Raw genomic sequence first — 27,099 nt, 5'->3', positions numbered from 1 at the left:
TGGCCTCCTAAAGTGAGATTACATGAGCCACTGAGTCCAGCCCACATGTATTATTTAGAAATGTGGTGGGATTTTTGGATTAATAGAAGTGTATTTAAGCAGGAATACATATAGTCATCATTACTAGACTTAATATGAGATGTTAAATGTTTGACCCATTTTTTCTTCCTAGATAAGCTTTTCTTTCTTATCCCTACCAGTTTTGAAAACACCACCAGAAAAAGACGGATCCGATTCCACATAGAGCTACTGGACGAGTATTTGATAATGGGTCTGAAATTGGGATAGACATTTGCTGATCTTACACAAGTCCAACAAATTAAGCCAAGATCTTTGATGAGCCCTTGATGAATCATCATTGGTTAGGGTCATTGTGCTGAATAAGTACCCCTGTTTAAACCCAGATTTATGGCCAACTGCTCAGGTTGCAGTTTGTGGAGATATGTCATATTCAGCTGGATTGAGGGTCGTGGGCAGAGGGGCCAGGTGTGATGGAGTATACTTTGGGGGAGTCATCTTGGTGACCCAGTGCACAACTGCACCTCTTGACTCACGTATTATTCAGAAATGCAGTGTTTAATTTCCATATGTTTGGAGACTTACCTATTATCTTTTTGTTATTGATTTCTAGTTTAATTTCATTGTGATCTGAGAACATAAGCTGTGCGATTTTGATTTTTTAAAATTCCTTGAGGCCGGCTACAGGGGTTCATGCCTGTAATCCCATGTCTCTTGGATGCCATGGCAGGAGGATCGCTTGAGGATAGGAGTTGAAGGCTGCAGTGAGCTATGATCAGCACCACTGTACTCCAGCCTGGGCAACAGAGCAAGACCCTGTCTCTTTAAAAAAATTTTTTTAGTTGACTTTTATTTTGTGACTTAAGATACGGTCTTGGTGAATGTTCCATAGGCATTTCAAAAGAATGTGGATCTTGTTATTGTTGTGTGAAGTATTCTCTAAATGTTAATTAGATTCTTTTAGTTGATGGTTTTTTAAAAGTTCTTATACATCCTTGTTGCTTTCCTGTCTGGTGTTTGTTTTCTTTTTTTAACAGAGTCTCGCTCTGTTGCCCAGGCTGGAGTGCAGTGGCACAATCTCGGCTCACTGCAGCCTCCCCCTCCTGGGTTCAAGCAATTCTTCTGCCTCAGCCTCCTGAGTAGCTGGAATTACAGGCACCCACCACTGCACCCGGCTAATTTTTATATTTAGTAGAAATGGGATTTCACCATATTGGCCAGGCTGGTCTTGAACTCCTGACCTCAGGTGATCCACCTGCCTTGGCCTCCCGAAATGTTGGGATTACAGGCGTGAGCCACCACGCCCAGTCTCCTGTCTAGTATTTCTATCAAGTGTTGAGAGAGATGTGTTGAAGTCTCCAACTTTAATAGTGGATGTCTATTTTTTTTTTTTCAGTTCTATCAATTTTTGTTTCATAGATTTTGAAGATCTGTTGCTTGGTGCATACACATGTATGATTGCTACGTCTTCTTTGTGATTTGGCCCTGTTATTATTATACAATGTCTTTTTTTGGTCCTGCAGTCTATTTTATCTGATATTGAAATTGCCAACTCTGCTTTCTTTTAATTAATCTTTCTATGGTGTGTCTTTTTTCATCCTTTTATGTTCAATCTACCTATGTCATATTTGAAGTGAGTTTCTTATAGAGAGCTTACTTTGGGTCATTTTTTTCACTCCATTTTGCCAGTCTCAGAATTATAAATTATATTTATAGACCATTTGCAGTTAGTGTAATTATTTGTTAGGGTTTAAGCCTGCCATTTGATTGTTTTCTTTTTGTTCCCTCTGCTTTTCATTCTTTTATTTCTCTACTCTTCCTATGGGTTAAACAGTTTTTAGAATTTCATTTTTATTTATCTATGGTGAGGTTTTTGTTTTTTAAGTGTATTTCTTTGTGTAGGTTTTAGTGGCTGCCTTCCATATTACGTCATACATAACATAATCTATGACCATCTACTGGTATCGACACTTTTGCCACTTTGAGTGAGGGATAGCCACTTTGAGTGAGGGATAGAAGCCTGACCTCTATTTAGGTCCCTTTACCCTTCTCCTTTCATAATGTAATTGTCTTAAATCTCTTCATTACATAAATTGAATCCTCATCAGACAATGTTGTAATTTCTGTTTTAGCCCTCAAACATAATTTAGAAAATGCAAGTGAAGAAGGATAGCCCATCATATTTATCCATATTTTTATTATTTCCATTGTTCTTTCTTCACTCCTGAAATTTCAGGTTTTCTTCTTTCATCATTTCCTTTATGTTTGGAGAACTTCCTTTATCCATTCTTTTAGGGTACAGCAGGTCCTCAAATAATGTTATTTTGTTTAATGTCATTTCTTTATAATGTTGACAAGAAAAAAAGAAAAAAAAAACAACCACCAACTGATTCCCAGCCATGGCCACTGTCTGTGTAGAGTTTGTACATTCTCCCCATGTCTGTGTGGGTTTTCTCTGGGTACTCCAATTTCCTCCCACATCCCAGAGATGTGCACATTAGGTTAATTGGTATATCTAAATTATCTAAATTATCCAAGTATGAGTGAGGGGTGTGTGTGTGTGTGCGCGCGCGCGCGTGTGCGTATGCGCTCTGTGATGGAATGGCATCCTGTCCAGGGTGCCTTGCACCCTGAGCTGCCAGAATAAGCTTCAGCCACCCAGGACCCTGAAATGGAATAAGCAGGTTGGAAATGAAGAATAAGTGAATACGAATTATTGTAAAATAAAAATTTGTGAAGTATATAATAATCATACAAATGCATAACAGTAAATAATTTGGTATAAGAACACTCAGCCAGCCTGCCACATTTATTATTGTTTTTGAACTGCATGGTGGTAGAAGATACTCATTACAATTTTTGCTCTGCAAAGATTTATTCCTTGGTTAAACCCACCTTGATGACTGCTGTCACTCACTGATTATACTAATCCAGCATGACCTCACTTTAATTACATCACCAACAGGTGAGTAAATAATTACCTTTCTTGTTTTATTAATCTTTCTTAAGTGTATGTATAGCTCACATTTATTTTAACGTTTAATACTAGACGTATCTAGGCATTTATTTAGAAGCATGGTGTTGTTTTTGTGACCAGAAATATACTGTATGGACTTACCTTGTTAATATAAATTAGTGTATGATAAACTTGATTTCATTATACATCATTTTGCTTAAAGTTGCAGTTTCCAATAAACTACTGATGATATTAAGGACTTACTATAGTTCTTCAGTTAACAAGTTATGCTAGTTTTTCCTTCACTTGAGAATGTCTTGATTTTTATACCTGAAGGATTTTTTCACTTGGCTTAGCATTCTGGGTTGATAGTTTTTTCTTTTAGTACTCAAACATGTTGTGCCACTTCTTTCTGGCTTTCATGGTTTCTGATGAGAAATCTGCTGCAGTTTAAATTGTTGCTCTTTTATTGGTAAGATTTATTTCTCTGCAACTGCTTTCAAGACTTTAGTTTTCAGAAATTTGTTTATGGTGTGTCTTGTAATGGATATTTTTTATTTATCATGCTTAGGGTTTAGTCAGTTTCTTGAATCTGTGTGTGTATGTCTTTCATCAAATTTGGGAAATTTTCATCCTTATTTCTTTGAACACTTTTTTAACTCCACCTTCTTTTTTTCTCTTCACCTAGGACTCCCATGACACAAATGTTAAATCTTTTGTTATAATCTTCCAGGTTCCTGAAGCTTTGTTCTCTCTCTCTCTCTTTCTTCTCTCCCTTCCTCTCTCCCTCCCTCGCTTGCTTCCTTCCTTTCTTCCTTCCTTCCTTCCTTCCTTCCTTTTTAATCTAATTTCTCTCTTTTTCAGATTGGGTAATGTCTACTATTTTATCTTCAAATTCACTGATTCTTTCCTATGTTGTCTTGTATTAGTCTTCTCAGGCTGCACATAAAAAAACCACAGACTGGATGTCTTAAATAATAGACATTTATTTATCCTAGTTCTGGAGGCTGGAAGGCCAAGATCAAAGTGACAGCAAGATAGATTCATTCTGAGTTCTCTTCTCTTGGCTTGTAAGCATCTACCATTTCATTGTGTGTTCACATGACAACTTTGTGTGCACACACAGAGTGCGCTGGTGTCTCTCGTATAAAGATACTCATCCTAGTGGATCAGAGTCCTACCCTTATGACCTCACTTAACCTTATTGCTTTCATAGAGTCCCCATCTCCAAATACAGCCACACTGGGTTAAGACTTCAACATATGAATGAGGTGAGGGAGGACACCAATATTCTGTCCATTACATATTTCTGTTCTTCTATTGAACCTATCTGGTGAGTTTTAAACAATTTTTGGCTACTGTATTAGTTTCCTAGGGCTTCTGTATTAAAGGACCACAAACTTTGTGCCTTAAAACAACAGAAATTTATTCTCTAACAATATGGGGGGCCAAAAATCCAAAATGAAGATATTGGCAGGGTTGGTTCCTTCTGGAAGCTCAGAGGGAGAATCTGTTCTATGCTTCTCTCCTTGCTTCTGATGGTTGGCAGCAATCTTCACTTGGCTTGTAGACACATCATTCTAATGTCTGCCCCAGCTCCACGTGTTCTCCTCTGTGTGTCTCTCTGTGTCTTCATATAGCGTTTTTATAAGGAGAGCAGTCATTGATTTAGCGATTATACTAATCCAGTATGACTTCGCTTTAATTACATCTGGAAAGACCCTATTTCCAAATAAAATCACATTCTGAGGTTATTTCTAGGAATCTTTTTTCCTGAGATTTTCTTTTTTGTCTTCAATTATTTAAGAATGTTTGTAAGTGCTGGCTTGTTGAAGCGTTTTTGTAGTCCCTCTTTTAAAATCCTTGTCAGCTAATTCCAACAAACTGTGTTAGGATCTGTTGATTATGTTTTCTTGTTCAAGTTGAGATTTTCCTGGTTCTTGGCATGGTGAGTTATTTTCACTTATAATCTGGTCATTTTGGTTATTATGTTATGAGACTCTGCATCTTATTTACATCTTCTGTTTAACAGGCCTCTGCTGAAACTGGTAGTCCAGCCTTGTTACATGGCCTCCATTGACACTTCCCTATAAGGGAGGGTGGCTCCATTATTGCTAGGAAGAGGTAGAAATCTAGGCTCCACAGTTGTCCTCCTTTACGTTGTGGGGAAAGGAATGAGCCTTGTTACTACTGGATGGGGATGGCAGTGCAGCTTCTCCACGTGGCCTCCAAGAATATCATGGAGATGATGGGGAGAGGCACTCAGTTACTGCTGGGCAGTGATGAAAACCCAGGCTTCCCACTCAACCTCTTCTGACATAACCTAGAGGTGAGTGGGAGGAATGTTTTGTTATCACCAAAGATTAAAGTCTAGCTTTTCCCTCTACCTGTGCTAATGGAGTTTGGGAGGGAGTTCCCCATCTCCCACCCCCAAGATTGTGCTGGAGGCATTCAATATCAAAAGACGTCTGCAGTCCAGGCATGGTGGCTCATGCCTGTAATCCAAGCACTTTGGGAGGCCGAGGCGGGTAGATCACTTGAGGTCAGGAGTTCGAGACCAGCTTGGCCAAAAAGGTGAAACCCCATCTCTACTAAAAATACAAAATATTAACCGGACGTGGTGGTACATGCCTGTAGTCCCAGCTACTCGGGAGGCTGAGGCAGGAGGATCACTTGAGCCTAGGAGGCGGAGGTTGCCATGAGCTGAGATTATGCCACTGCGCTCCAACCTGCGTGACAGAGGGAGACTCCATCTCAAAAAAAAAAAAAAAAAAAAAAAAGGACGGTTTATCTTGCTAGGGTGCCCCTTCCCAGTCCTTTGACAAGAGAGAAAGCAGTCTTTTCATGGGGACATTTCTGTCTATACCTGTGGCATTTCCAGGTTGTAGGCTTTGGAAGAGAAAAAACCCAGGGACTCACTGCTGCATCATTCCTTCAGTATGGAGATTTCAGGCTGTTCTGCCTTCTTATGCTTGTTTTATATATAATTCCCAGCATTTTAAATGTATATAGTGGCAGGGATAGAAAGGAATACATCTCCTCTATCTTGTCCAAAACTAGAACTCCTCTTTTTTTAAATTTTTATTATTATGTTTTGAGATGGAGTCTTGTTCTGTCACCCAAGCTAGAGTGCAGTGGCGTAATCTCCCCTCAGTGCAAACTCCAGCCCCCAGATTCAAGAGATTCTCGTGGCTCAGCCTCCCAAGTAGCTGGGATTATAGGTGTGCACCACCACACCCAGCTTATTTTTGTATTTTTAGTAGAGGCGAGGTTTCACCATGTTGGCCAGGCTGGTCTTGAACTCCTGACCTCAGGTGATCTGCCCATGTTGGCCTCCCAAAGTGCTGGGATTATAGGCATGAGCCACTGCGCCTGGCCAAAATCCTCTTTTTATTTGTACTCTTTTTATCCCTGCAAATTCAAGGTGGTAATGTTTCTGGATATATAATCCTTTTTAAAACTTGTGGGTCACTTTGATCTTATTCAATATTACTCTGTTAGACAAAAGACATGCCCACAGACTTCTTTGCAATAAGCCCTTCTCTACTCTAGGCTTCTGCTGAGATGGCTAAGAGACAACAATCAGCCATAAGATTTCCAGAATCACTATTGTTTTGATTTGGAGGATCTGTGAGGCATATCCATAATTTGTTTAGACTCTTTAAATATGACTGAATAAGAGGCCGGGCGTGGTGGCTCACGCCTGTAATCCCAGCACTTTGGGAGGCCAAGGCGGGTGGATTGCCTGATGTCAGGAGTTCAAGACCAGCCTGGCCAACATGGTGAAACCCCGTCTCTACTAAAAATACAAAAATTAGCCGGGCATGGTGGCAGGCACCTGTAATCCCAGCTTCTTGGGAAGCTGAGGCAGGAGAATCACTTGAACCTGGGAGGCGGAGGTTGCAGTTAGCCAAGATTGTGCCACTACACTCCAGCCTGGGGGACAAGAGTGAGACTTCGTCTCTAAATAAATAAATAAATAAGACTGAATAGTATTCTGAGGCACTGCCTTAAGTCTTTCTGAGATGTTAACAAAATATTTTACATTAATATTCTTTTTGTTTGTTTGTTTTTGAGACAGGGTCTCACTCTGTCGCCCAGGCTGGAGTGCAGTGGTGTGATCTTGGCTCACTGCAACCTCCGCCTCCTGGTTTCAAGTGATTCTCCTGCCTCCACAGTAGCTGGGATTATAGGCATGTGTCACCACGCCCAGCTGATTTTTTGTATTTTTAGTAGAGATGGGCTTTTACCATGTTGGCCAGGCTGTGCATTAATATTTGCAGTTTCATATTTGGACCAGGCTTTCCTGGCAGTGCCCTGTACTTGAGTTTTGCTAGAAAGCCATTTTTAAATTTTACTATCATCTGCTATTTGGAGAGGATAAGCATTTTCTAAATCATGAAGTCTTAGCTCTTTCATGTTTAACATTCTTTCCTTTTAAAAAGTTCAAGATTTTTCAACTTGAGCCCTATTGATATTTCAGCTAGGATAATTATTTGATGTGTGTGTATTTGGTAGGGGGATTGGGGTGGTTTGAGGGGGGCTGCCTTATACATTGTAGGATGTTTAACAGCATCCTTGGCCTCTGCCAACTAGATGGCAGTAGCAACCTCCCCAGCTTTGACATCTAAAAATGCCTCCAGACATTGCCAGATATCCCCTGGGAGGCAGTATCACTGTCACTGGAGAGCTCTTGCTTTAGTTTATCCCTTTGCTCCTCCCTTTCACTATAGGCAGCAAGAAGAAAGCAGGTGGTGCCTTTAACATTTTGCTTGGAAATTGCTTTACTTAGATCATCCACTTCATTAGGCACATTTTCTGTTTTCCACTTTATTGCAGGCAACGGGGTTGCTAATTTTTGTGTCACAGTATAGTTTCCAATAGTATTTACTTCACTTGGCTGGGCTCAGTGGCTTCTGCCTGTAATCCCAGCACTTTGGGAGGCCAAGGCGGGTGGATCACCTGAGGTCAGGAGTTCGGGACCAGCCTGAACAACATGGTGAAATCCCGCCTCTACTAAAAAAAAGCCGGGTGTGGTGGCATGCACCTGTAATCCCAGCTACTTGGGAGGCTGAGGCAGGAGAATCACATGAACCTGGGAGGCAGAGGTTGCAGTGAGCTGAGATCAACAAGAGCAACACTCTGTCAAAAAAACAAAACAAAACAAAAATCAAACAAACAAAAAGAAAACCAGAAAAACTGTATTTACTTCGCTTTCCTGCATACCCTTACTGCACCTTATCTAAGGGCTGAGGCTTCTTTAACAGCTTCTTCAAGGCACTTTAGGTTTTTACTACGCTCTTCTCAAAGTCCAATTCTAATGCCACTCCTACATATTAGAGTACTGTTACAACAGTACTTTACCCAGTACCAAAATCTGTTTTTTCCCCTTTAAACATTTTTTTCTTTATATGTTCCAATGAACAGAATTTTAATATGTTACCTATTGCTGCATAATAAACTATCCCAGAATTTAGCAGCTTACAACAAGAAGTATTTACTATCTCAAAGTGCTTAAGTATCAGGAATCCAGGAGTGGTTTAACTGAGTGGTTCTGCCTAAGTTTCCCATGAGATTTCAGTCAAACTGCTGGCCAGGGCTGTAATTATCCCAAGATTTTACTAGGGCAATTTTATCAATTTCCATACTCAATCATGTGGTTGCTGGCAGGCCTCAGCCTTCACGGGCTCTTGGCCGGAATCTTCCTTTCCTTGCCATGTGGGCCTCTCTATAGGGCTGTTGACAAAATGGCAGCTTGCTTCTCCCAGAGTCAGGGACCCAAAAAATAGAGTACACACTCAAGACAGAAACTGCAGTCTTTTTTTTTTTTTTTAATTTGAATTTTAGAAGTGACGTACCATCATTTCTGGCATATCTGTGGGTCACATAGAGAAACTAATGGTGGTGGGAGGCAGACAGGTTCCTAGGTGGGAAGAGTTGGGTCCCTGGTGAAACCCCACCTTCAAGCCAGGGATGGCCTGAAACCTGATGGCCAGGCCACCAGTTCTGGGTGGAGTCCACTACCTGGAGTGAGAACTTCCTTGGTGCCTTTCAGCCAATCAGACGGTGCTTTTTCCTGACCCAGCCAGACTCACGGACTTGTTGGGACTACCTGCCTGCAGGTAGGAGCTACCTACTTTGGGTCTCCTCTCCTCTGAGAGCTGTTTGGTAACCCAATAAAGGTGTTCTCTGCCTTACTCACCTTCCAGTTGTCTGTGTAACGTCATTCTTCATGGATCCTGGACAAGAACTCAGGACCCGCCAAATGCGGGAGTGAAAGGAGCTGTAACACTTTCCTGGCAGGCTTACCGAGCTGCAGGTGGGAGCTAAAGGGGCGGTAACACGTTCCTGGGTAGCTCGCTGAGGTGCAGGCAGTGACACGCTCCTGAACTGCCGGAGTGGAGAGTGGAGACCCTTCTGGAGGCCCAGACCTCGGGATTCTCCGAACCAGAGCAGTAACACACTAGTCCTTCTGCCCTCTGCCAGCGCCAGGCTGCCACCCAATGCAACAGGAAGCAGTGGCGCGGCCAGGCCAGCCCAGGAGCCGCAGGCAGGAGCAGGGTGGCAGGAGTGAAAGAGCAGTAACACAAATGGGCTGAAACACTACCCCCTGAAATACAGCACCCCCAACTCGCAGTGCTGCTGCGGTTGATGAGAAATAGAGAAGAGCTACGGCCCTTCTGGGGGCCCAGATCTCAGGGCTCCCCAAGGCAGGACTGTGACATGCTGTAACACCCTCTTTGGGGCTCTGCAGTTCCTGGTGTTTCAGAGCTTTGGGGTGCCACTGCGTTTCCCTGATCTAGACGCTGGTGCCTACAGCAGAAGTCACTTGGGGTAGGTCTGGTCCAGCCACAGCCTTGCATGGAGCTGGTGCCTGTGCCAGTGCCTGGAGCTGCCCACCTTGCCGCAGCAGCTTGTGTGCCTGGCTGTGTGCAGTGACTGGACCTCACACTTGCTTGGTCACACAGCCCCCACCACACCATGCCTGGCTCACCCTTGGCAGGCATGGGATCCAGGCTGGTAGCACTAGCCAAGTGCAACCTGTCGGGTGAGTGAGCAGAACGAGCCCAGCAGGCACAAGCAAAACTCCAGCAGAGACACCGCCAGCCACAGAGGTTTTGCGCTGACAAAGTGACATCCAAAGGATCCCGTGACATAACCTTGGTACAGTGTGGGAGAGGACTGCCCAGGTATAAATAGATGATAAGGAACATTGAGAGGTGTTTTGGTGGCTGACTGTGGCATTTCAATTTTATTCCATCCAATATGTTTTTTCTTTTTTTTCTTTTTCCTTTTTTTTTTAGACAGAGTCTCGCTCTGTTGCCCAGGCTGGAGTACAATGGCGTGATCTCGGCTCACCGCAACTTCCGCCTCCCAAGTTCAAGTGATTCTCCTACCTCAGCCTCCCAAGTAGCTGGGATTACAGATGCATGCCATCATGTCCAGCTGATCATAGTATTTTTAGTAGAGACAGGGTTTCACCATGTTGGCCAGGCTGGTCTCAAACTTCTGACCTCAAGTGATCCATCCATCTCGGCCTCCCAAAGTGTTGGTATTTCAGGCATGAGCCACTGCACCTGGCCATTTATTCTTCTTTCTTCCTTCTTCTTTCTTTCTTCTTTCTTCCTCTTCCTCTTCTTCTTCTTCTTTCCTCCTCCTCCTCCTCCTTCTTCCTTCCTTCCTTCCTCTTCCTCCTCTTCCTCCTCCTTTCTTCTTCTTTCTTCTTTCTTCTTCTTCTTCTTCATCGACTGAGTCTTGCTCTGTCACCCAGGCTGGAGTGCAGTGGCATGATCTCGGCTCACTGCAACCTCCACCTCCTGGGTTCAAGTGATTGTCGTGCCTCAGCCTCCCAAGTAGCTGGGATTACAGGCATCCACCACCATGCCTAGCTAATTTTTGTCTTTTTGGTAGAAACAGGTTTTCACCATGTTGGCCAGGCTGGTCTCAAACTTCTGACCTCAAGTGATCCATCCATCTCGGCCTCCCAAAGTGTTGGGATTTCAGGCGTGAGCCACTGCACCTGGCCATTTATTCTTCTTTCTTCCTTCTTTCTTTCTTCTTTCTTCTTCTTCTTCTTCATCGACTGAGTCTTGCTCTATCACCCAGGCTGGAGTGCAGTGGCATGATCTCGGCTCACTGCAACCTCCACCTCCTGGGTTCAAGTGATTGTCGTGCCTCAGCCTCCCAAGTAGCTGGGATTACAGGCATCCACCACCACGCCTAGCTAATTTTTGTCTTGGTAGAAACAGGTTTTCACCGTGTTGGCCAGGCTGGTCTCAAACTCCTGACCTCAAGTGATCCACCCACCTTGGCCTCCCAAAGTGCTGAGATTACAGGCATGAGCCACCACACCCGGTCTATTTTATTATTTTTTTGAGATGGGGTCTCACTCTGTTACCTGGGCTACAGTGCAGTGGTGTGATCTCAATTCACTGCAGCCTTGACCTCCCAGGCTCAAGCAATTTTCTTGCTTCAGCCTCATGAGTAGCTGGGACTACAGGCATGTACCACTACGCCTGGCTAATTTTTGTGTATTTTGTAGAGATGAAGTTTCTGCTACCATTGCCCAGGCTGGTCTCAAACTTGTGGGCTCAAGTGATCCTCCCAGTGAGTCTCCCAAAATGCTGGGACTACAGGCATTAGCTGCTGTGCCTGGTTCAACGTGTTTGTTTGTTTGTTTGTTTGTTTGTTTGTTTGTTTGTTTTTTGAGACAGGGTCTCGCTCAGTTGTCCAGGCTGGAGTGCAGTGGTGGCATCTCAGCTCACTGCAACCTCCACTTCCCAGGCTCAAGTTATCTTCCTGCCTCAGGCCTCCAAATAGCTGGGAATACAAGCGTAAGCCATCATGCCCAGCTAATTTTTGTATTTTTTTGTAGAGACAAAGTTTTGCCATGTTGCCTAGGCTTGTCTCAAATTCCAGGTCAAGCGATCCACCCACCTCAGCCTCTCAAAATGCTATGATTATAGGCTTGAGCCACTGCACCCAGCCATGTATTTTCTAATATCCCTTGGACTTCATCTTTGACTTATATTTTATTTCTAAGTATTGGGATTGTTTTTCCGTTATCTTTGTTATTATTTCTATTCAATTCTGTTATGGTCATACAACGTAATTTAAATTCTTCTGAATTTGTTGAGGGTTGTTTTTATGGCCCAGAATATGATGAATCTCTCATTGAATGTTGTACGTGCAGTTGAAAAGATTGTTTATTCTGCTGTTGGTGGGTAAAGTGTCATGAAAATATAATTAGGAGAAATTAGTGATAGTGTTAAGGTTTTCTATATCCTTGCTTTTTTTTTGGTCTACTTAGTTTATTGATTATTGAAAGAGAAGAGTTGAATTCTCTAGGTGCAATATAGATTTTTCTGTTTCTTATTTCAGGTCTACTGGTTTTTCCTTCGTATATTTTTGAAGCTTTGCTGTTAGTATGTACACACTTATGACTGTTAAGTCTTCTTGGTGAATTGAACCTTTTATCATTAAATAATACCCCTTTTTATCCCTGGTAATAGTCCTTCTTAAACCTACTTTGTCTGATATTAATATTGTCACTCCAACTTGCTTTGATTCATGTTTGTATGGTGTATCTTATTCCATTCATTTGTTTTTAGGGTTCCAATTCCTCTATACATCCTTTTACTTTTAACCCATATATTTCTTTATATTTAAAGTGGGTCTTGTGGATAACATATTATTGCCTCTTACTTTGTTTCCAGTCTGCTGATTTGTCTTTGAATTGGTTGTCTTTTTACTGATATACTGGATTAAAATCTATCATCTTGTTATTTGTTTTCTATTCTTGCATCTGTGCTTTTTTTCTTTTTTTCTTCCTTGATTTGGATTATGTTTTGAAAAGGAAAACTCCCAATCTCATGGGTGCTGCAAGTAGACAAGATTTATTGCATCTAATTGAAATAGTTTATTATCCATAGCACAACAAACAATGTGAACATCAGCATAGTGGTATTGGTTCCCCTGGTCCTACATTCAACAGGTGATGCAGTCAGCCCAGATGCATGGTATTCACACAGTGGGTTTGCATTGTAGCTGAGGGACCTAGGCCCAGCACTTATTTTATTTTATTTTACTTTATTTTATTTATTTTATTTTATTTTATTTGAGGCAGGGTCTCACTGTGTTGCCCAGGCTGGTCTCGAATTCCTGGGCTCAAGTGATCCTCCTGCCTCAGCCTCTCAAAGTGCTGGGATTACAAGTGTGAGCCACCACACCTAGCCCCAGGACATTTTTATAGCAAGCAGTAAGCAAGCCTGCCTTGGTCTGAGAAATGATCTCACCTCTCAAAACTCTAGCTGTACTAACAATCCTGAACAAGGACCCAGGTGATAAAGAGGTCAGGGCCTTGTGATCTTGACATACTCAGCAAGAAATGTTGGACACAAATGGCCCAGGGAGGAAGCGTCCCAACATTAGAAAAAATTATTATATGTACTTGTTTTATGTTCCACAGTCATTTTAAAAAATAAATTTTATTGTATATATTTAAGATATACAACATGATGTTATGGGACATATAGAGATAGTAAAGTGGTTACTATAGTGAAGCAAATAAACATATCCATCATCTCACACAGTTACCTGTTCCAGCATTTTTATGATTCCATTTTCTCTCTATTATTGGCTTGTGACTTACACCTCTCTAAAAAATTTTTTTTAGTGGCTGCTATTGAATTTACTGTATCTTTAATTAATCAGTCTATCTTCAAATAAAGTCATACCACTTCTTATATATCATAAGGACCCTTTAACAGCATATTTCCCATTCCTCTGTCTCCTCATTTTAACTGTTGTTATTGTCATACATTTCACTTTTATATATGCTATAAGGCCACAATGCATTGCTTTAGTAAAGCAGTTACCTTTTAAAGTGAGTAAAAATGAGAAACAGTCTCTCTAATATTTACCTTTATTCTATCCATTTCCAGAGATCATCATTTCTTTATGTAGATCCAGGTTTCTCTCAGGTATCATATTTCTTCTGCTTACAGAACTTCCACTGCCATTTCTTATACTGCTGGTCCACTGGTAATGAATTTTCTCTGTTTTTGTTTTTGTTTTTTTAAATCTGAAAAAGTATATTTCCTTCATGTTTGAAAGATGTTTTTGCTAGGTATAGAATTCTGGATTGGCAGTTTTTTGTCTTTCAGCATTTTAAAGATATGACTCTGTTATCTTCTGGTCATACAATTTCTGATGAGAAGTATTCTGTGTTTCTTATCTTTGTTCCTCTGTAGGGAGTGTTTTTTCCTTTAGATGCCTTCAATATTTTCTCTTTCTTTGGTTTTCAGCAGTTTGAATATGATACATTAGGTTGTGTTTGCATGTGCTGCTTTGTTGTGTTTGTATATCGGCATTTAATCTTTTCTGGATTCTGTGAGTTTCTTGGTTCTGTGGTTTGATATCTTTCATTATTTTTGGAAAATTATTAGCTATTATATCTACAAATAAATATTATATCTACATATATTTTTTGTCTCTGTTTCTTCTCCTTCTAGGATGTGAATCACTTATATGTTAGCGCTTGGATATTTGTTCTGATTTTTGTTTGTTTGTTTCACTCTTTTCTCTTTCTGCTTCAGTTTGAGTAGTCTCTATTGACCTATCTTCAAGTTCACTGCTTATTTCCTCAGCTATGTCGAGTTAACTGATTGATATGGTTTGGTTATGTCCCCACCCAAATCTCATCTTGAATTGTAGTTCCCATAATCCCCACGTGTCATGGGAGAGACCAGGTGGAGATAATTGAATCACGTGACTGGTTCCCTCATCCTGTTCTCATGATAGTGAGTTAGTTCTCACAGAACTGATGGTTTTGTAAGGGGCTTCCCCCTTCCCTAGGCACTTCTCCTTGCTGCTGCCACATGAAGTTTGCTTCCCCTTCCACCATGATTGTAAGTTTCCTGAGTCCTCTCCAGACCTGTGGAACAGTGAGTCAGTTAAACCTCTTTTCTTTGTAAACTGCCGAGTCTCAGGTATGTCTTTATAGCAGTGTGAGAACAGACTAATACAGTAAATTGGTATGGCTAGAATGAGGTGCTGCTGTAAAAATACCTGAAAATGCGGAAGCAGCTTTGGAACTGGGTAACAGATAGAGGTTGGAACAGTGTGGAGGGCTCAAAAGAAATGTGGGAAAATGTAGGACTTCCTAAAGTCTTAGAGGGCTCAGAAGACAGGAGGATGTGATAAAGCTTGGAACTTCCTAGAGACTGTTGAATGGCTTTGACCAAAATGCTAATAGTGATATAGACAATGAAATCTAGGATGAGATGGTCTCAGATGGAAATGAGGAACTAGTTGTGAACTGGAGTAAAGTTCACTCTTGCTATGCAAAGAGACTGGTGGCATTTTGTCCCTGCCCTAGAGATCTGTGGAACTTTGAACTTGAGAGAGATGATTTAGGGTATCTGGCAGAAGAAATTTCTAAGTGGCAAAGCATTTGAGAGGAAGCAGAGAATAAACGTTTGGAAAATTTGCAGCCCAGTGATGTGATAGAAAAGGAAAACCCATTTTTTCCGAGGAGAAATTCAAGCCCCTTACAGAAATTTGCCTAAGTAACAATGAGCCAAATGTTAATCACCAAGACAATGGGGGAAAATGTCTCCAGGGCATACCAGAGACCTACACAGCAGCCCCTCCCATCCTAGGCCCAGAGGCCTAGGAGGGAAAAATGGTTTCCTGGGCCAGGTCCAGCACTCCCTTGCTGTGTGCTGCCTCGGGACTTGGTGCCCTGCATCCCAGTCACTCCAGCCACGGCAAAACGGGGCCAAGGTACTGCTCAGGCTGTTGCTTCAGAGGGTACAAGCCCCAAGCTTTGGCAGCTTCCATGTGGTATTGGGCCAGCAAGTATGCAGAATGCAAGAATTGAGGTTTGGGAACCTCTGCCTAGATTTCAGAGGTTGTATGGAAATGCGTGGATGTCCAGGTAGAAGTCTGCTGCAGGGGCGGAGCCCTCATGGAGAACCTCTGCTAGGGCAGTGCGGAAGGGAAATGTGGGGTCAAATCTCACACAGAGTCCCCACTGGGGCATTGCCTAGTGGAGCTGTGAAAAGAGGGCCACTGTCCTCCAGACCCCAGAATGGTAGATCCACTGACAGCTTGCACCATGTGTCTGGAAAAATTGCAGACACTCAATGCCAGCCATGAAAGCAGCAGGGAGGGGGCCTCTACCCTGCAAAGCCACAGGGACGGAGCTGCCCAAGGCTGTGGGATCCCACCTCTCGCATCAGTGTGACCTGGATATGAGACCTGTAGTCAAAGGAGATTATTTTGGAGCTTTCAGGTTTAATGACTACCCTATTGGATTTCAGACTTGCATGGGGCCTGTAGCTCCTTTGTTTGGGCCAATTTACCCCATCCAATTTCTTCCATTTAGAATGAGGGTATTTACCCAATGCCTATAACCCCATTAGATCTAGGAAATAATTAACTTGCTTTTGATTTTACAGGCTCTTAGGTGGAAGGGACTTGCCTTGTCTCAGAAGAGACTTTGGACTTGGACTTTTGGGTTAATACTGAAATGAGTTAAGACTTTGAAGGACTGTTGGAAGTGCATAATTGTGTTTTGAATTGTGAGGAGATGAGATTTAGGAGGGGCTGGGGCAAAATTAAATGGTTTGACTGTGTCCCCACCCAAATCTCATTTTGAATTGTGGTTCCCATAATCTCCACATGTCGTGGGAGGGACCTGGTGAAGACAGTTGTATCATGGGGGTGGTTTCCCCCATCCTGTTCTTGTGATAGTGAGTTACTTCTCATGAGATCTGATGGTTTTATAAGGGGCTTTCCCCTTTGCTGGGCACTTCTCCTTGCTGCCGCCATGTGAAGAAGGATGTGTTTGCTTCCCCTTCTGTCATGATTGTAAATTTCCTGAGGCCTCACCAGCCCTGTGGAACTATGAGTTAATTAAACCTCTCTCCTTTATAAATTACCCAGTCTCAGGTGTGTCCTTGTAGTAGCATGAGAAAGGACTAGTATACTGATACGCCTGTCAACAACTTTCTTCAAATATGTTTTTTATATATATGTATTTTTTCTTATTTCTAGCATTTCTCTATGTCTCTTTTTTTGTAGTCTTCATATTTCTGCAAAAATTCCCCTTTTGTTCTTTCATATTGTCTACATTTTCCACAAGAGCCTTTCATATTCACATATTACTTATAGTTGTCTTAAGTTCTGTGTCAGATAACTACAGCATCTGCATCTTGCACCTGGTCTTGCTTTCTCTCTCTCTCTCTTTCTCTTTCTCTCTTTCTCTCTTTAATATAGAAACAGGGACTCACTATATTGCCCAGACTGGTCTTAAGACTCCTGGCCTCAAGCAGTCCATCTGCCTTGGCATCCCAAGGTGCTGGATTGTAGGTATGAGCCACCAAACTTGGCCTGCTTTGTCCTTGACAGTAGGGTTTTTTTTGGTATTTTAAAATTTGTGTGTGTGTGTGTTGTAATATTTTTTTTTTTTTTTGAAATAAGAGTTTCACTTTTGTCAACTAGACTGGAGTGCAATGGCATGATCTCAGCTCATTGGCGAGCAAAACGTCCTTCTTTACATGGCGGCAGCAAGGAGAAGTGCCCAGCAGAGGGGGAAGCCCCTTATAAAACCATCAGATCCCATGAGAAGTAACCCACTGTCACAGTCAAACTGCAACCTCTGCTTCCCAGGTTCAAGCAATTCTCCTGCCTCAGCCTCCCGAATAGCTGGGATTACAGGCACCTGCCACCACACCCAGCTAATTTTTTGTATTTTCAGTAGAGATGGGGTTTCACCATGTTAGCCAGGCTGGTCTCAAACTCCTGACCTCAGGTGATCCATCTGCCTTGGCCTCCCAAAGTGTTGAGACTACAGGCGTAAGCCACTGTGCCCAGCCTGTGTTGTAATTTTTTTATTGAGTTTCGGATGCAGTGTTTAGAATAATAAGGACTGAGTTCATTATTATTTATGCCTGGAAATTGTCCTATCTCTTCTTCTCTTAGGCCATTAGTGTGGGGGATTCAGTCATTTTTTTCAGAAGTTGAATTAGGTTTGAGTTTTGTTGTTTCTATGATTACTTCAGTGTCTGTATCTCCTACAAATTCTGTACAGTCATGCTAGCTACACTGGGTCTTTAGTAATTCCATAAACATTTTGACCTGGCATGTTGTCTTACACCCATAATCCCAACACTTTGAGAGGCTGGGACAGGAGGATCACTTGAGGCTAGGAGTTTGAGACTAGCCTGGACAACATAGCAAGACCCCATCTCTACCAAATAATAATAACAATAATAAAATTAGCCATGTGTGGTGATGTGCATTTGCAGTCCTAGATACTTGGGAGGCTGAACTGGGAGGATACCTTGAGCTCAGGAGTTTAAGGTTACAGTGAGTCATGACTGCACTACTGTGCTTCAGCCTGTGGACAGTGTCAGACTTTGTTTCTGAAAAATAAAAACATAAACAGTAGCTGAACTGTTCTTACCTACTTGCAAGGAGAGCTTGTCTTTCTCTTGCTACACAACTGAGTGAGTGCCTGCATCCCATCTCTTCTTGGAGGCTCCTGTCCTTCTTTGGAATGCAGGTTAATTGGTTGCTCTGCAACCTTAGGTCTCTGATAAGTTTGACAAAAGCTGTGGTTCTGTAAATTACCCAACAATTTTTAAAAACTGTTATTAGTTTGATAATGATGCTCTTCCCAGCTTTCTGCATCCTAGGTGGAAGCCGGAGTCTCAAGCCATATACCTTTTCACAGTGCTATTCAAACTTTTGGCCACCCACTCCTAGTCTGCTGCTTGGGTCTTTCTTTTGGGTGACACCCTTCCAGCTTAGCCCCCTGAAATATTTTCAGGTTAGATGTTTCCCCCTCTCTATTCTTTCTTTATGGCAAATATCTGGCAAAGAGAAGGGACAGAGGTTCCTGATCTTTCTTCATCTTGGGCTGAAAATAATCCATGGATTCATGTTCTCAAGGATACATCTTGGCCGGGCGCAGTGGCTCATGCCTATAATCCCAGCATTTGGGAGGCTGAGGCGGGCAGATCACTAGAGGCCAGGAGTTCAAGACCAGCCTGGCAACAGGGCAAAAACCCGTCTCTACTAAAAATACAAAAGTTAGCCAGGCATGGTGGTTTGCACCTGTATTTCCAGCTACTCAGGAGGCTGAGGTGGGAGAATTACTTAAACCCAGGAGGCAGAGGTTGCAGTGAGCCAAGATCATGCCACTCCACTCCAACCTGGGCGACTGAGTGAGACTCTTTAAAAAAAAAAAAAAAAAAAAAAAAAAAAAAAAAAAAAAAAAGATACATCTCTGAAAATGGGGACATGACTTTGGGAGTGAGCTAAGTTCTCATCCACTGTACTCCTGACTTGGCCCTCATTTTCTGTGCTAGAAAATTAGATGAAGTATCTACTCTATCCATTAATGAGAAATAAGAATCAAACCAACCCACTGAAATATTTCTTAGAAGATTGAAACTACAACAGGATAAAAGGGGATCAGACTGGGAGTAGTGGTTACAAGCACAGTCTCTGGAGGCAGTGTACCTGGGTTTAAATTCCAGGTCCATCACTTACTAGCTGTAGGGCCTGGGACAAGTTCCTTCACCTCTCTGTATCTCAATTTCTGTATCTGTAAAGTGGAAACAACAAGAGAATTAAAAGGGTTAATTTTTGTAAAGCACTTATAATAGTGACTGGCACATAATAAGCTCTGTGGAAGTGTTAACAATTAGGGCTTACTTCCTATAATTTCAGAAATTTGTGGAAGAGAGCAGTTCCCTCCCTTTCTCAGAGCCCATTACAATCAAAACAGCTAATGATTACTGAGCATTTCCAAAGTGCCCAAGTCCTGTAACTAAGCATTTTATATAAATTATCTCATAAGAGGGAGGGATTAATTATTCCTATTTAATAGGTAAAAGATCAAGGATCAGATAAGTGTTTACTCAGCTAACTAGAGGCATCAATAGTTTTACAACCCAACAGGGTCTGACTACATTGCCTGTGCTCTTAACCATTGCATTTGTTGCTTCCCACAAACTAGTTTCCATGCTTGTAAACTAGTGGGAAAGTTGTATGCTGTAGTTATCTCACAGGGTTGTTTTGAGATCCCAATAATGTTAAGAGGCAGTGCTTTAGATATTTGTACAGAGTGCTGGTCCCCTGACAGGGAAACCTGAATGTGTCAATATTTGTTCACACTTCCCTCCCTCTGCACATGCCCTTCTCCCTCTTTTCTGCTTGTTGAACTCATGTCTTCAAGATTCAGCTCAGATATCAGCGTCCAGATTTTATTCTAACAATGGAGGAGTTTAGGCAACACCGTGTGGCCGGGGAGTGGGGGGGCACACCAGACTTGTGTTCTGAAATGACAGCTGAATTGCAATGCAGGGAATGGAGTGTAGCCGGGCCAGAATGAGTACAAGAAAACCAGATAGAAGGCTACTGCATTAGGAGCCCAGGCGGGAGGTGGTGGGGCAAACGGAAGGAATGGTGGACTGGAAAGATATTTAGGAAAGAGAATCGACAGGAAATGGAGGTGTATTTTAATATGGGCAGCGAGGGAGAGGGAGGTGGCAAGGATGGCTCCTAGTTCCTGGCTTGCTCGCGGACGTTTGTCGAATGAATGATCCAGTGACCCCAAAGTAGAATTATCTCAGAGAGATCTCCCCACTCCCCTCCCCGCACCCGTCACCACGCTGCTTTCGGAGCTCTGACCGTAAGGGGGTGGATGGACGGGAGGAGAAAAGGAATGGCCAGGGAGTCTTGGTCCAGGAGCTGCTAGACTGGACACTTCTAGCACTGGTCTGAGCCAGGAGACGCTGCGAAAAGAGGGCAAACGTTTCTCCTCTCGCGGTTGCCGCCTGGCCCCTCCAACCCGCCTGGCCAGCAGTGCAGCGCCCCTCTTAGCACCGTGGAGGTGCTGGCTCCTTGCCGGCGTCGGGGGGCGCGGCACAGCGGCCCACCCCTCCAGCCCTGACCCGCCCGGGCGGCCCGGCGCCCACCCCGCCCTGTGTACTGGTAGGTTGGGCGGCGGCTCTGTCTAGTCCCAGAGCCAGGAATCAGGGGCAGCCGGGCGAGTCCCAGGGCAGGGGTCCTCCGCCGCCTTGCACCTGCCCTGCTGGGCGGCACCGGGTCAGTGCCCTGACACCTCCTGCGGGTCCCCACTCTCTCTTTCCCATCGTGCGTCCTCTGGAGAAGTGCGCGCGTGTAAGTGTGGCAAGTGTGGCCAAGGGTACCGGAGGCAGGATTAGGGCGCGTAGTCGTTGCGTGGGCGCTGCCCAGAAGGCGCAGAGCATGAAGTGTGCGTGGGCACAGCCGGCGCGGGTGCCCGCCGCGGGTCTGCGCGGGGCGGGGGCGCAGCAAGTGCATCTGAGCGAGCGGAGACCAGCGCACCGGCGTCGGCGCCGAGGGTGGTGCAGAGAAGCCCGACTGGGCGGAGGGCGGAAGGATGCGTGCGGGTAACTTTTTGACTGCCTTGGAAGTACCAGTAGTCGCGCTCGCAGGGGCTGCCTCCGGCCGCGGGGCGAGCTGCGAGCGAGTGAGCCCGCTGCTGCCCCTCCCCCACTTCCGCCTCCCGCCTCTTCCTCGTTCCCGGCTCCCAGGGCCCGTCGGTCCCCCGGGAGCCCTGGAGGCGCAGCCCCACCCCGGCCGGCGCGGCTCGCTCCCACGCCCCCGCCGCCGCCTCGCTGGAGCGGACGGACTGAGTCAGCGGGGGCGCCAGCGCTGCAGGTAGGGGCTCCAGCGGCGGTGGGCGCAGGTGCCGCGGGGGACCGCGGAGGGGACCGGAGCACGAGGGGAACGGCCTAGGGGGAGCGCCCTCCCCCCGTCCTCCGCCGACGCCGCGTGTCCCTTTTTAGGGAATTTTTTCCCTCTTGCTGGCTCCAGTGCGGGTGGGGCTGAGACCGAGAGGGAGTTCTCCATTTCGCTGGCTCCTGCCCTGCCCCTGGCAGCCTCCTGCCCCCAAATCTCTTCACCCCCTCTCCAGTACGTATAGATCGCGTAAACAACTCCCTTTCTCCAGCTCTGGGCTCCGCGACCCCCCGGGGGCAGCTCCTTCAGTCTCGTGAGATCGGTGGGGTTAGGGGGAGGGGAAAAAAGAGGGGGTGTCCCGGAGCCCCTTGGCCCGCGTCAGCTCCCCCACCTCGACCTCTCCCTCCCTCTCCCCGCCGCTGGAGCACGAGCTCCAGGGGCCCTGGGTATTTTTAGCGTTGTGACCTGGGCGGCAGCTCTAAGAGCCTTTCCCAGGAATCGGCGTCAGCGCCTCGCTCCTCCGCCGCCAGCCCGCGGCCGCACGGTCTCCCCACACTTCCGTGGCCTTGCCTTGCCCACTTGGGGTTGGGTCTCTCTTCACCTCCGCAGCGCCCGTGGAGCTGGCCAGGGTCTGGGATACGCTGGGTGCAGATTAGATGGGGAAGGCAGTCTGCGGAGGATGACGTCTGATCCTCAAGCTAGAAACTCCCCTGCCTCTGGTGATGGGCTCAGAGCAGAACGCCGGGAAGGAGATGAGTGAATGCACCGGCCTGGGCTGGCCCATAGCCCCAGTGCTCTGGCTGGCTCTCGGCTTCTCAGCCCTAGGGGTCAGGAGGCCTGCTCTGAACTAGACCCAGAACCCACCTTTCCAATTGCTCCTCACTGACTAATGGGGAGATAAGTCAGTGAGATGTGTCCGAGGAGGGGGACGGATAAAGAGCTGTTGGAGTTCAAAGAAAAGATGGTCGTCTCCTAAATATATTGCTCACCTTCACAAACAGGGTCTTATATTTGAGGCAGGTAGGTCGATTATGCCATTTTCAGATGGGGAGACTAAGACCAGAAAGGTAATTTCCTTAGGGGCAGAGCCTAGTCTGGAAGTCAGGTCTCTGTCTTCAGAGCAAGGGTTTGGGGTGGATGGCACACGCGTGTGTACGTGTGTGTGTGGAAAGGGAGGGGCGTGGGAGGGGTTGCTTCAGCCTTTGTCTGGGTTTCGAAGGATGGAAAGGGGTGAGCTGCAGCACTGGAGGAAGGGAACCCTCCATCCTAAAATCTCTGTCTCTATCCTATCCTGCCTGGCCTTCTGAGGCAAGCAGGGCCTATTAAGGGGAAAAAGTACCTCCTGGATTTGTGCTGAACCAATCCCTCCAACCCCTCTCAGAAGGATATGATACGGAGAGTTGGGCATTGGCCGTGTTCCCTGAATACAGAGTATCTCTCTTGCAGTGCCTGGAACTGGCATCCCCTTTGTGGAGCTAGGGCAAGCCCCGCCTCTGCATGAGACTTGGTCTGTGGGACACACTTGGTTTCAGGGAAGGGGAAAGAGGTCGCCAAGGGCAGAGGTGTCCAGGCTGGAGCCAGGGGCCCCACTGCTGGGACGCTGGTGCAGTGGGGCTCCCCAAGCCCAGGTCCCCCTTGTCTTGTCTTTGGACTTTGCAGCTGTACTTGTTTTGCTCCTCTACCCCCAGGAGCTGACATGGACCCAAATCCTCGGGCCGCCCTGGAGCGCCAGCAGCTCCGCCTTCGGGAGCGGCAGAAATTCTTCGAGGACATTTTACAGCCAGAGACAGAGTTTGTCTTTCCTCTGTCCCACCTGCATCTCGAGTCACAGAGACGTAAGTCCCAAGTCCTGAGAAGAGGGACTGGGGTAGGGTAGGGAGGATGTCCTGTGGTTCCTGAATCTTGTAGGACTCTGTCCCCTCTAGTTTTCTTGGCCCTCTATGCTTCTAACTTGGGACCTGACATGTAACTATCACTGTCCTGGTGTGCAGCTTGGGTCCTCCTGACTTGCCCACTTCTTGATCCACAGCCCCCATAGGTAGTATCTCATCCATGGAAGTGAATGTGGACACACTGGAGCAAGTAGAACTTATTGACCTTGGGGATCCGGATGCAGCAGATGTATTCTTGCCTTGCGAAGATCCTCCACCAACCCCCCAGTCGTCTGGTATGCCCCTCTGCTTTGGGGACTTCAGTGCTAGTCAGCCAGAGCCGAGTGTCAGGCTCTGAAACGAGGCTGCAAGGCTGGGCTGGGGAAGTATACAAGTAAGGGCTGGAAGTGGCTGTTTCCACCAATGAGACAGCTGCCTGTTCTGATTTTAGGGAAGTTGACCCTGAGGGGGAACTGGGTTACACATCTCCAATCCAAAATTCTGGGAACTGTCTATCTCTTCTTTAATTTTACATTTGTTAAGTTAATATAATTAGTCACTATAATTAAAATAATGTAAAAATGTAATTAAGTAGGTTCCAATACTGTACTAAAGTACTTTACATATATTATCTCAGTCCTTACAATGTCCTGTCAGGGTAGGTGATATAATCCCTATTTTATAAGCAGGAAATTAGGCTCAGAGAAGTCACATTGTAGCCAGAAGATAGATAAACTGGAATTCATGTCTGTCTTACTCCAAAGCCCATATGCTTAACTTGTAAGACAGATATTCTTTTAATTAAAACTACTACTATTTATTGATGGCTTACTATGCCAGACATTTTATAAGCATTCTTAGATTTTATTTCCAAAACCCTTTGGGGATGTAGGTCTCCCTTTTATTTTGCAGAAGAGGAGCAGAGTCCTTGAAAGGGAAAGTGACTTGCTCAAAGCCACTCAGCAGCAATAAGTGATGTAGGTGGAACTTGGACTCTTGCCATTGATTGACCTGACTCTAGAACCCAGACATGGTGTAATGAAGTGGAAGGAGCTGGCAGTCAGGAGATGGTGATCTTAATCCTGGCTCTTTGCTGGACTGGCAAAGTCACTTTGGAAAAGTCTCTGCCCCCCTGTGGGCTTTAGTTACTCCTGGCCAGATAATCTTTAAGAGTTCTCTGAAGGCCTGTTTGTGGCCTGACCAGCTTTTCTCTCTGGGCAGGAGTGGACAACCATTTGGAGGAGCTGAGCCTGCCGGTGCCTACATCAGACAGGACCACATCTAGGACCTCCTCCTCCTCCTCCGACTCCTCCACCAACCTGCATAGCCCAAATCCAAGTGATGACGGAGCAGATACGCCCTTGGCACAGTCGGATGAAGAGGAGGAAAGGGGTGATGGAGGGGCAGAGCCTGGAGCCTGCAGCTAGCAGTGGGCCCCCTGCCTACAGACTGACCACGCTGGCTATTCTCCACATGAGACCGTAGGCCCAGCTGGAGCCTTTCAGGAGAAGACCAGACTCTTTACTTGCAGTAGGCACCAGAGGTGGGAAGGCTGGTGGGATTGTGTACCTTTCTAAGAATTAACCCTCTCCTGCTTTACTGCTAATATTTTCCTGCTGCAACCCTCCCACCAGTTTTTGGCTTACTCCTGAGATAAGATTTGCAAATGAGGAGAGAGAAGATGAGGTTGGACAAGATGCCACTGCTTTTCTTAGCACTCTTCCCTCCCCCAAACCATCCTGTAGTCTTCTAATAGTCTCTCAAACAAGTGTCTCTAGATGGATGTGAACTCCTTAATTCATCAAATGAGGTGGTACTCAAGCCATGCTGCCTCCTTACATCCTTTTTGGAACAGAGCACGGTATAAATAATAAACTAATAATAATATGCCAACCATTCCACTTCATTTTTCACATTGCAAAGATATCAAACCCACTATATGTCTTTAGCTCTCTAACCAATCCCATATTCCTGTCACTCATTCATTCTATTTATTCAAGAAATATTTATTGAACACCCACGCTAGGCATCTGGAATACAGTTTTGAGCAAGACAGGCTATACTGTATACTTGCCTTCATAGAGTTTACTGTTTATGGAGGAGAAAATCAAGTAAATACTATAATTCACAGTGTAATAAATAGCATGAGGAGGAACTACTCTGGTACCAGAAAATAGGGACATCTTAACGTAGTTTGTATGGTCACTGAAGAGCTGTTTTTAGCTGAAGGACGATTGGGAGTTAGCCAGACACGGCCCATAAGCCAGGCAGAATGAGCAACTTGTGAAGATGTTAAATGGAGAGAGCATATCCTTGAGGAGCTAAAAAACATTGCGTTTGGCTGAATTGTTGGATTTGAGGAAATGAAGGGAGAGGTAAGACTGACAGAGGTCAGGTTGTAAAATCCGTTGAAGCCTGGATCAGGTTTCAGTTTGACAGCTAGTAAAAGATCATGACTTAAGATATAAAGTTATTTCCTCATATAGAAGTAAGAAGTACAGGGCTACATGAAAGCTCCATCGTTACTCAGCACTGGGCTCCTTTTTTGCTGTTTTGCACATGGCTTGCATTCTTAGCGATACCTCACGTCTAAGGTGGCTGTCAAAGCCCCAGCCATTAAGACCTTGAGACTGGCAGAAAGCAGGAGAGGAAATGGGGGATGGGCAAAGAGGACACAGCCAGTCTATTCCCATTTAGGAATAAATTTTTGGAAGTTCTTTTTTTTCCCCCAAGATGGAGTCTCACTCTGTCACCCAAGCTGGAGTGCAATGGCACGATCTCGGCACACTGCAACCTCTGCCTCCCAGGTTCAAGCAATTCTCATGTCTCAGCCTCCTGAATAGCTGGGACTACAGGCACACAACACCACGCCAGGCTAATTTTTGTATTTTTTAGTAGAGATGGGATTTTATCATATTGGTCAAGCTAGTCTCGAACTCCTGACCTCAAGTGATCCACCTACCTTGGCCTCCCAAAGTGCTGGAATTACAGGCGTGAGCCACTGCACCTGGCCAACCATCCTATAGTCTTCCAGTAGAGTCTCTCAAATTAGTGTCTCTAGATAGACGTGAACTCCTTGGCATGTCAAGTGAGGGGGTACTCCAGCCATTCTGGCTCCTTACATCATTTTTGGAACAGAGGGCTAGTCACCCAGATGGGGAGTTTCAGAAAGGACCAGGTTTGAGAAGAAGGCCATAAATTTGGTTTGGGACATGTTGAGTTTGAGATGTATTTGAGACATCCAAAAGGATATGTTGAGTAGGCCCTTGCACCCATGTGTGTGGAATTTAGATAAGAGGACTGAGCTGGAAAAAGAAAACGATCAGTTCTCAGTGTATAGGTGGTAAGTGAAGCCATGGGTGTGAATGATGGAGAGAATGCCCAGGGAGAGAATGCTGAATGAAAGGAGAGGTTATAGGACCCAGTCTTAAGGAACACCAAATCATTTCTCACATTAAAAGAAAAAAAGTCCACCTCCCTTCATACATTGAACATCACCCATGGGATCAGTGA

General features: G+C 44.9%; 1 protein-coding gene across 5 annotated transcripts; it reads left to right on the top strand.

Annotated features, from left to right (window-relative positions):
- The first annotated feature begins 21,012 nt into the window (after nucleotides 1–21,012).
- Nucleotides 21,013–25,479, top strand: DBNDD2 (dysbindin domain containing 2). 5 transcript variants are annotated; one of them, XM_008016028.3, is made up of 4 exons: nucleotides 21,013–21,172; nucleotides 23,404–23,550; nucleotides 23,745–23,882; nucleotides 24,808–25,479. In XM_008016028.3, exons 2-4 carry the CDS (start codon nucleotides 23,412–23,414, stop codon nucleotides 25,011–25,013), a joined length of 483 nt encoding a protein of 160 aa, XP_008014219.1. In that variant the 5' UTR covers nucleotides 21,013–21,172; nucleotides 23,404–23,411; the 3' UTR covers nucleotides 25,014–25,479. The 5 variants fall into 5 exon arrangements, with proteins under 5 accessions (XP_008014219.1, XP_072862353.1, XP_008014191.1 ...); XM_073006252.1 differs by lacking the exon at nucleotides 21,013–21,172 and adding an exon at nucleotides 21,218–21,423; XM_008016000.3 differs by lacking the exon at nucleotides 21,013–21,172 and adding an exon at nucleotides 21,220–21,694.
- Nucleotides 25,480–27,099: the final 1,620 nt, after the last annotated feature.

The sequence above is a fragment of the Chlorocebus sabaeus genome, chromosome 2, assembly GCF_047675955.1.
Source record: "Chlorocebus sabaeus isolate Y175 chromosome 2, mChlSab1.0.hap1, whole genome shotgun sequence".
Lineage (NCBI taxonomy): Eukaryota > Metazoa > Chordata > Mammalia > Primates > Cercopithecidae > Chlorocebus > Chlorocebus sabaeus.
Note: the sequence above shows the minus strand (reverse complement) of the source record. Positions and strands in the feature narration are given on the sequence as shown.

Bases quoted from the DNA above. Each gene is read 5' to 3' on its own strand.
- DBNDD2 (XM_073006252.1), top strand. The intron at 23,551-23,744 runs GTAAGTCCCAAG...CTTGATCCACAG, and splicing joins GCATCTCGAGTCACAGAGAC to CCCCCATAGGTAGTATCTCA. The intron at 23,883-24,807 runs GTATGCCCCTCT...CTCTCTGGGCAG, and splicing joins ACCAACCCCCCAGTCGTCTG to GAGTGGACAACCATTTGGAG.